The sequence below is a fragment of the Palaemon carinicauda genome, chromosome 31, assembly GCF_036898095.1.
Source record: "Palaemon carinicauda isolate YSFRI2023 chromosome 31, ASM3689809v2, whole genome shotgun sequence".
Lineage (NCBI taxonomy): Eukaryota > Metazoa > Arthropoda > Malacostraca > Decapoda > Palaemonidae > Palaemon > Palaemon carinicauda.
In genome coordinates this window covers 53,547,306-53,557,305 of record NC_090755.1, presented here as the reverse complement: position 1 = coordinate 53,557,305, position 10,000 = coordinate 53,547,306, and the positions used below count along the sequence as shown (strand labels likewise).

Genomic DNA, 10,000 nt, shown 5'->3' with positions numbered 1-10,000 from the left:
AGAAAAAAGAAAAGAAAAAGATCAAAACTTGCTCTGGAATGCTCATTACACTAATTATTATTATTATTATTATTATTATTATTATTATTATTATTATTATTATTATTATTATTATTATTTTTATTATTATATTTAAGGAAGCTGGACGGGTTAGGCTTTAAGGCATCCGAGGCCATTGTTGAAGTAGAAAAAAGAAAAGAAAAAGATCAAAACTTGCTCTTGAACACTCATTACACTAAATTATTATTATTATTATTATTATTATTATTATTATTATTATTATTATTATTATTATTATTATTATTATTATTAAGGAAGCTGGACAGGTTAGGCTTTAAGGCATCCGAGGCCATTGTTGAAGTAGAAAAAAAAAAAATCAAAACTTGCTCATGAACGCTCATTACACTAATTATTATTATTATTATTATTATTATTATTATTATTATTATTATTATTATTATTATTATTATTATTATTATTACCTACGACAACGAAGTTGAAGAGGTTATGTTTTGGCCCGATGTTTGTCTGTTTGTTTGTCAACAACTTCTTGGCCACAATTTCACTCATAGAGTAGTGAAAGTTTCAGGGATTAATTTTTATGTTGAGACGTGGCAGTGATTCAGTTTTGACAGTCCTAGGCCAAAGGTCAAGTTCGAACCAAATGTCGACGGAATTAACCCTAACCTCGAGAAATAAGCTGCCGTGGCGAAGGTATGCTCTCTATTGAGGGTTCCTCTAGTTTTTGTTATTATTATTATTATTATTATTATTATTATTATTATTATTATTATTATTATTATTATTATTATCTAAGCTACAACCCTACTTGGAAAAGCAGGATGCTACAACCCTACTTGGACAAGCAGGATACTATAAGCCCAAGGGCTCCAACAGGGAAAAATACCCCAGAGAGGAAAGGAAACAAGATGATAAATAAACTACAAGAGAAGTAATGACCTAGAGGAAGATGTATTGCGTGGTATCCTCCCTTAGAAATAAGCTGCCGTGGCGAAGGTATGCTCTCTACTGAGTGCTCCTCTAGTTTTTATTATTATTATTATTGTTATTATTATTATTATTATTATTTTTATTAGCTAAGCTACAACCCTACTTGGAAAAGCAGGATTCTACAACCCCAAAAAGCAGGCTACTATAAGCCCAAGGGTACCAACAGGGAAAAATACCCTAGTGAGGAAAGGAAACAAGATGATAAATAAACTACGAGAGAAGTAATGACCTAGAGGAAGATGTATTGCGTGGTATCCTCCCATAGAATAAATCCTCTATTATCTATAGTTCAAACTTATAGAGTTTAGTAATGTTTATTTTTACAGGACATCAACTTTAACTTCATGTTGAAGTATCATGGCGTCATACTATCCCATCTCAGAGGTCAATTACTATCACTTTAAACGTGGCACAGTTGTCAGCTCAGTTGCTGCATATTTAAGTATGTTTGCTTATGTACTTTTATTCTATTTTCTCTCGTTTAGATTTGGCTATACGTTATTTATCTCCCTCCCGTTTTCTTTCTCTTTTGTTCTGCAAGATCAAGGCCCTTTGGTTGATGACTAGTAACAATAATTATTATGATAATAATAATAGTTATAGTAATCTCCCCTTTATGATAAAGAACAAGTCTCTCTCTCTCTCTCTCTCTCTCTCTCTCTCTCTCTCTCTCTCTCTCTCTCTCTCTCTATATATATATATATATATATGTATATGTATATATATAATTTCTATCTGGTCACGCTCACCGGCAAAATTCTCTGTCCCCGTCCCTAGGGCATTAGGAAGAGGGAATAGTCATATCCTGGTGAGAGGGGATACAGTTAGGAGAAGGGATAGAGGGTGGAAAGGGGTGAATTAGTGTGTGTGTATGCATATCTACCTAATTATTTAATCGTCATTTTTGACGGGTCGCGTACGCTAGTTATGATGATAATTATGAAGAAGATGATAACAGTAAACAGAACCCGTGAACTCACATTATTTTTAATTTAGAATTAAAGCATTCTCAAAGTAACAACAAAACATGACGCCACATTAATTAATTCAACTTCGCCATCGCATTCCATTGTGACTTTGGGCGTTTAGGGAATCATATTATCTTTGCTGTTCCTCTTGGCTATTCATTTTAAGGGTTGCATGCTGTTGCCATGGTGGCATAGAAAGGATGGTATCACAACTGATTATTATTATTATTATTACTATTATTATTACTTGCTAAGCTACAACTCTAGTGGGAAAAGCAGGATACCATAAGGCTTAAGCCCATGGGCTCCAACAGGGAAAATATCTCAGTGAGGAAAGGAAACAAGGAAAAATAAAATATTTTGAAGAACAGTAACATTAAAATAAATATTTCGTATATAAACTATAAAAACTTTAACAAAAGAATCGGCAATCACAGGCCTACATTCGGAATGCTTGCAAAGAGAGTAGCATCATCTGCATATGCAGCAATCTTGTTTTCCAGGTCAAACCACATATCCCACATATATAGTTGGAAAAGTAATGAACCAAAAACAGTACCCTGGGGTACACTAGATATTACATTCGTATAGTCACTAAGGAGTCCATCAACAGCCATTCTTTGGATCTATTTCTTAGAAATTCCATAATAATACAAAGAAAAGACCCACCAACTCCCATCTTTTCAAGTTTGAAAACAAGGACTTCATGATAAATACTGTCAAAGGAAGCATTAAAAACAAGGCTAATTCATCCAAGATTCCTCACCACCAAAGGATTTCTGTACAACATTGGATATTATAAGAGGTATTCAAATGGTACAAAGCCTTTGCGAAAGTCAAATTGCAAACCAAAATAAGCAGACGATTACCTTCAGTATGCCTATTAAGACGTTTTGCGAAAACCTTTAAAAAACTTTAGATGATAATGAAGCTATGGAAATAGGGCGGTAATCAACAGGGCTAGAAGAATATACAAAAACTCCCGCAGTGGAGTAACCTTACCAAATCTGTAACAAGTCTAAAGAGAACCTCTTTTTGCTTACTTACGAAAAATAACAGACATCCTAAAAGCAAAGAAATCAGCTTTTTTAAGAAGCATGAAGGGAAAAATCTATTTGAGTCTAACCTTCTTTACAAAAAGTTATTTAATTTCATCGGAACAAAAAGCTAAACTAGTTAGGTTAGCTTCAGAAAAATAGAAATAATAACGATAAGTTTTTCATTGCTCTGCTTACTATCAAACAGAGACAAAAAGGTTGCCTTTTCCGTGGACAGTGAGTGACAGAGCCAGCTGGTGTAAGTAAAAAGAAAAAAAAATAACTGTTGAATCTACACCAACAAATGCAAATTTAAGGTAGCCCACCATTCCTGTTTCTGGGTTACACCAGAAGTAGTTTCTTTACAATTAAATTGTAAATTACAATCAACAATCCCCATAAAGCTTTAATTCTTATTATGTAACTAAAAACCATTGCCAAAGTGTTACCACTTTGTGGTTGCCTATGTTGTAACGTCCCTGACTGGTGATCGCCAAAGGATTCGAGTCCCACTGAAACTCGTTAGTTCCTTTGGTCGCTATAATCTCACCATTCTTCTGAGGTAAGGATGGGAGGTTTGTGTGAGCCTACAGGTCTATCTTTCTGAGTCATCAGCAGCCATTGCATGACCCTTCTTGGTCCTAGCTTGGGTGGAAAGTCAACTTGGGCGCTGATCATATGTATCTATGGTCAGTCTGTAGGGCGTTGTCCTGCTTGATAGGGCAAAGTCACTGTTAATTGCTTCTGCCATTCCTGAGTGACCTTAAAAAAAAAAAAAAAAAAAAAAAAAAAAAAAAAAAAAAAAAAAAAAACCTTACAGGGATATAACCACTATTCAGGAATTTGTGGAAGGGGGTGTGGGGCTGAACTTTAGAGTTGAGACCAGTAGAGTCAAAGCCTTGGAGGCTAGAGGTCTGGGCGCCACTCAAGGTCGCCAGAAGCCGACGGATTTTAGATGCTCGTATTCTGATCATTTCTGGTCTCTTATTTCGAGATTATATTTCGGTATACTCTACTCTTTCATTGTAGCTTTTTAATATTCTATTAAATAATTTTCTTAGTTATTTCCCCTTAATATGTAATTAATGTTTTTTTTTTTTTTATCAGAAACATAAAAATAAACTTTCAACGTAACAAAGTATTGAAAATTCAAATACAGTCTTCATGGGTGTTTTCTAAGCGAAGTCACCTTAGCCTTGTCTTGATATTCTAAAGGCTACTGAGATATCTATAAAATTTAAATTTAAATGATAAAATGCATTATATTTGTACAATGCCTCTGGATCACAGTTATAACGGCAGCAACAATTATTACACCTACTTAACTGGAGACATCACTAAAGCAGTTAATTGTTTGTTTATTTTTGTAATGTTGGCTACAGTATACATGCTTGAATAAGAATTTTCCTTTCTCCCTCCTTTCTGCCACTATCTTGGGTTAGAGTTCTTTTGCTTGAGGGTACACTCGGGCACACTATTCTATCTAATTCCTCTTCCTCATGTTTTGTTAAAGTTTCTATAGTTTACATAGGAGATATTTATTTGATTATTCTTAAAATATTTATTTTTTCCTTATTTCTTTTCCTCACGGGGGTATTTTTCCTGTTGGAGCCCCTGGGATTATAGCATTCTGCTTTTCCAACTAGGGTTGTAGCTTACCAATTAATAATAATAATAATAATATTAGTTAGGGTAGGTTGGGTTGCCACACTCATAAACTTTGACCACATTAAATCTGACTGTCTATATATATATATATATATATATATATATATATATATATATATATATATATATATACTGTGTGTATATATATATATATATATATATATATATATATATATATATATATATATATATATATATATATATGTGTGTGTGTGTGTGTGTGTGTATTTGGTCTTGCTGAGCGGCATTGCCAGTCATATTACTCTCGGTCCCTCCCCTTCCTTCAGTTAGGGGGGGGGGAGGTAGTAATCATACCTTGGTGATAGGGGATACCCCGAGATGCAGCCTACGTTTGGAAACCCTAACTGCCGTGTTGTAGTTAGGAAAAGGGGGAGTGTTGAAAATGTTGAAGGTGTCTGAGTGTATCTGCTGTATGTATATATTTTGCCGTCATTTTTAAAGGTCGCGTACACTAGTGATTTATATAAGAACGTCCTTACCTAGAGAAGCATTTCTGATATTGGCGTTAGGATAGGCGTCCTTAAGAGCTTCGAAAATACCGGGTAAGTGCTGATACACCACAATAACATCATCCTCACGCCCCGACATCTTGGATGAGACTAAGTTCTTTGAGTCACTCACTCCTTGTCTGTGTCTGTTAATCGACTCAATTTAAGCCCAGGAATTGTTTACCTCTTACTCGACCAACCAGAAACCCCTTTTATATCGCCAGTCTCACTCACCATTCAGGCAACTAACTTGTATCACTCTTTATTATTATTATTATTATTATTATTATTATTAGCTAAGCTATAACCCTAGTTGGAAAAAAAAACAGGTTGCTATACGCCCAAGGGCTCCAACAAGGAAAAATAGCCCAGTGAGGAAAAGAAATAAGGAAGTAAATAAACGGTATGAGAAACAATGAACAATTAAAATAAAATATTTTAAAAACATTAACAACATTAAGACAGATACTTCATATCTAAGCTATAGAAAGACATTATTATTATTATTATTATTATTATTATTATTATTATTATTATTACTAGCCAAGGTACAACCGTAGTTGGAAAAGCAAGATGGTATGAGCCCAAGGGCTCCAACAGGGAAAAATAGCCCAGTGAGGAAAGGAAATAAGGAAATAAATAAATGATGAGAATAGGTAAACAATATATCATTCTAAAAACAGTAACAGCGTGTTCAACATAAAAACTTTTGCTGCAAGTTTGAACTTTTGAAGCTCTATCGATTCAATTGCCCGATTAGGAAGATCATTCCACAACTTGGTCACAGCTTGAATAAAACTTTTAGAATACTGTGTAGTACTGAGCCTCATGATATAGAAGGCCTGGTTATTAGAATTAACTGCATTCCTACTAGTATTACGAACAGGATGGAACTGTTCGGGAAGATCTGAATGTAAAGGATGATCAGAATTATGAAAAATCTTATGCAACTTACATAAAGAACTTATTGAACGACGGTGACATATTAATATGTAGATCAGGAATAAGACATGTAATAAACCGTAAGTGTGCTGCCATTAGAAGCATTGTCGCCAAATATAGTATAACCAGTATATGTCTGCGTGACTACGAAACTGCTATAATGTGTTTTAAAATTTGTGTTTTAAAATTGTTGCTCTTTTTTTTTTTTTTATTTATTTTTTTTTTTTGGTTGGGACCGTTTTGTAGACCCAGTTTGTTACACAATTGAATTATTCGAAAACATATTTTACAATACATAATGCCTAAGCCTTTTCCAAATTCCATCTCGTATTGAATATTCGATTTTTGGGAAGCAATGCCCCGCCCCCCCCCTTTTTTTTTTTTGTAAACCCAGTTTGTTACGCAATTGAATTATTCGAAAACATATTTTATAATACGTAATGCCGAAGCCTTTTCCAAATTCCATCTCTTATTAAATGTTTGATTTTCATTGAAACGTAAACTTATTTTTCAAGTTTAATTACATTCAAATTATTCGTTTGCCCACCTGCATGCCTAGCACTTTTTCCTCTACCTTCTAATTAGAAAAGAGTAAATACATATTCACAAATATTCTATCTCGTAATATATATATATATATATATATATATATATATATATATATATATATATATATATATATATATATCATTAGCCTTTGGTAGTCCTCTGGCAGGAAAAAGGCCTCAGACAAGCCCTTCTACTCACGTCTGTGCATGAACTTTCTATGCCAGTTTATACCTGCAACTTTTCTTTGTCTTCCATTTTCTTCTCACCATTCCCCGTTTCTTTTGCAATCTATACAGACCCATTCTGTTATGCTTTATGTCCATCTATTATCTGCCATTCTCATATGTCCTGCCCAAGTCTATTTATTTTTCTTACATGTTGTTAGGATATCCTCTACTTTAGTTTGCTCTCGTATCCATGTTGCTCTTTTTCTGCCTCACGTGTTATTTCCGTCATTACTCAATGAGTTGCAACTAGCTTATGTTTTACGGCTTTGGTAAGACTCCAAGTTTCTGATGCACAAGTTAATACTAGTAGGACCATCTTATTAAATACTTTTCTTTTTAGAGAAAAGGGCATTTTACTTTTCATAATCTTATTTTATTCACCAAAAGCTCTCCATCCTATGCTCATTCTTCTTATGGGACATTCTTTCAGTCTTAAATACATACATTCATTAACTTCGTCCATAACCTTTATTTGTTGTTTTTCTGCATTTTCGTTGACCATTATCTAGCTTTTACTCATTCCTTTTCAGTACTTCATTTTTGCTTTCTTTATTGCTTTCTTTATTCAAATCATCTATCGTCTTTTCCAATTTCTTCCATGGAACTATGCCATCTGCAAATCTCACGTTGTTATAAATGATAATTAATAAGAAATTGTGAATATTAAGATATTAAGATCAGTAACAGCGTTAAAAGGGGTAGCTCTCAGGTAAACTATGAAACGAGACTTCTGTGAACCTGTTCAACAGAAAAGAATTTGCAATAAGTTTGAACTTCTGAAGTTCCGTCAATTCAACAATCAGATTGGGGAGATTATTCCACAATCTGGTCACAGCTGGAATAAAATTTTAGAGTACTTTATAGTATTGAGTCTTATAATGAAGAGGACAGGACTTTTTGCATACCTAGTAATAAGTACAAGATGTTACAATCTGGGAAGATCTAAATGTAAAGGATGGTCAGAATTATGAATAGGCTCCCCCAAACCCGCCAACCTTAGCTCACAAAGATGGTAAGGTTGCAGACACTAATGGCACTAACGAGTCTGAGCGGGACTCGAACCCACCGTATGGCAAACACCAGACAGAGACGTTACCAATCAGGCCACAACATTGCAAAGGTTTGGATGTTGAGGAGTTATTGCCCTCGACCTACTTTCAAACATTTTTTGAGTTTTGTTATGATAACTTCATCTCCCATAATTTGCACCTTGCAAAAATTTTGGCTTTATTTTTATTAAGCGATTAAGCAATCACATGTCTATATTCAGGAGATAAAATTGTTGCAAAGAGAGTAACATCATCTGCATACGCAGCAATCTTGTTTTCCAGGGCTGTACCCACCGTGTGTCACACCATTGTACATAATTATTTTCACCAATGTGACGGGGCGAGAGAGGAGTTGTGAACTCAAAGGCAGATTGAAAACGACTGAGTTATTTATTAAGGAACACTCTTCTTTATATACAAAACCTCAAGGCAACAGGACATGACCTGTTCGAGAGACAGATAATGTTACTGAGCAAAACGGAGACATGATCATTCAGGTTCTTTTTAGTGCGAGGGAAGAGCGCAGATACAAGCATAATATATACAAAATAATTATGTACAATTGTGTGACACACAGTTGGTACAGGGCAAACGACAAATGACCCATATATAGTTGAAGAACAATGGTGCCAAAATAAAAGACCTACCTACTGCCCATTTTTTCAAGGTTAAAAATGAGGGCCTCATGGTTAACACTGTCAAGTGAAGCACTAAAATCAAGGCTAATCATACAAACTTCCAAAAGGAACCTCTTCCTGCCAACTTAACGAAAAATAACAGACGACTTTGCAGCTAAGAAATCATCTGTCTTTATGATATGTGAGGGAAAAAAATACAATTTGGGTCGTCTAAACCTTCATGAGCATGAAGGTTCAGTTAGTGCTTTAATTTTATGGGAACTAAAAGCTAAACTAGTTAGATTAGCTTTAGAAAAAAAAGGAATGAGGAAGATTAAGTTTCCTATTGATCTGCTTACTGTCAAACACTCATTATTATTATTATTATTATTATTATTATTATTATTATTATTATTATTATTATTATTATTTGCTTAGCTACAACCCTAGTTGGAAAAGCAAGATGCTATAAGCCCAGGGGCCCCATCAGGGAAAATAGCTCAGTGAGGAAAGGAAAAAAATAAAAAATAAAATATTTTAAGAAGAGCAACAATATTAAAATAAATATCACTTTATAAACTATAAAAACTTTAACAAAACAAGAGGAAGAGAGAAAGATATAAACTAGAACACTGTGCCCAAGTGTACCCTCAAGCATGAGAACTCTAACCCAAGAGAGTGGAAGACCATGGTACAGAGGTTATGGCACTACCCAAGTTTAGGGGAAAATTTAATCTTCTACCCTTACAAAGAGAAAAGTGGCCACTGAACAATTACAGTGCAGTAAGAAGAATTGTTTGGTAATCTCAGTGTTGTCAGGTGTATGAGGATAGAGGAGAGTATGTAAAGAATAGGCCAGACTATTCAGTGTGTGAGTGTGTAGGCAAAGGGAAAATGGACCATAACCAGAGAGAAGGATCCAGTGTAGTACTGTCTGGCCAGTCAAAAGACCCCATGACTCTCTAGGGGTAGTATCTCAACGGGTGGCTGGTGCCCTGGCCTACTACTTCGGCCCAAAGGGTTGCTTTCTTCTTTGGACAGTGGATGACAAAGTCTTCGGGTTTAAACCAAGAAAGAACTGTTGAATTAACATCAACAAATGTAGATTTAAGACTAACCCACTATTTTTCTTTCTGGGTTATGCCAGGTGTGGGTTTTTTTACACTCAAATTGTAAATTATAATCAACAATCCACATAAAGCTTCAGTACATATTATGTAATTAATAACCGATGATAGTTTTTAGTACCCTTTACGTGGATGTAGCCACTATTCAGGAATTTGTAGATGGGGGCTGAACTATAAGCCAGTCTTTGGTGCCATTCCATCCCCCTAGAAGCTGACGGATTTTAGAAGCTCCGTTGTGCGTGCTGAGCCTTTTTAGCTTCTTATATAAAGATTATATTTTGGCATACTTTACTCTT

The 10,000-nt window shown here is 34.6% G+C and overlaps 1 protein-coding gene across 2 annotated transcripts in view; it reads right to left on the bottom strand.

Annotated features, from left to right (window-relative positions):
- The window catches only part of LOC137624978 (glyoxylate/hydroxypyruvate reductase A-like), a 47,604-nt gene that overhangs the window by 36,545 nt on the left and 1,059 nt on the right, over positions 1-10,000 (bottom strand). The window contains exon 1 of one of the 2 annotated variants that reach the window (XM_068355914.1): positions 5,185-5,333. The exons of the other annotated variant lie outside the window; for it this stretch is intronic. Coding sequence (XP_068212015.1) covers positions 5,185-5,293 — 109 coding nt within the window. The 5' untranslated portion in view covers positions 5,294-5,333. Of the gene's footprint in view, positions 1-5,184; positions 5,334-10,000 lie in introns of those variants that run through there. 2 annotated transcript variants of the gene reach the window in all.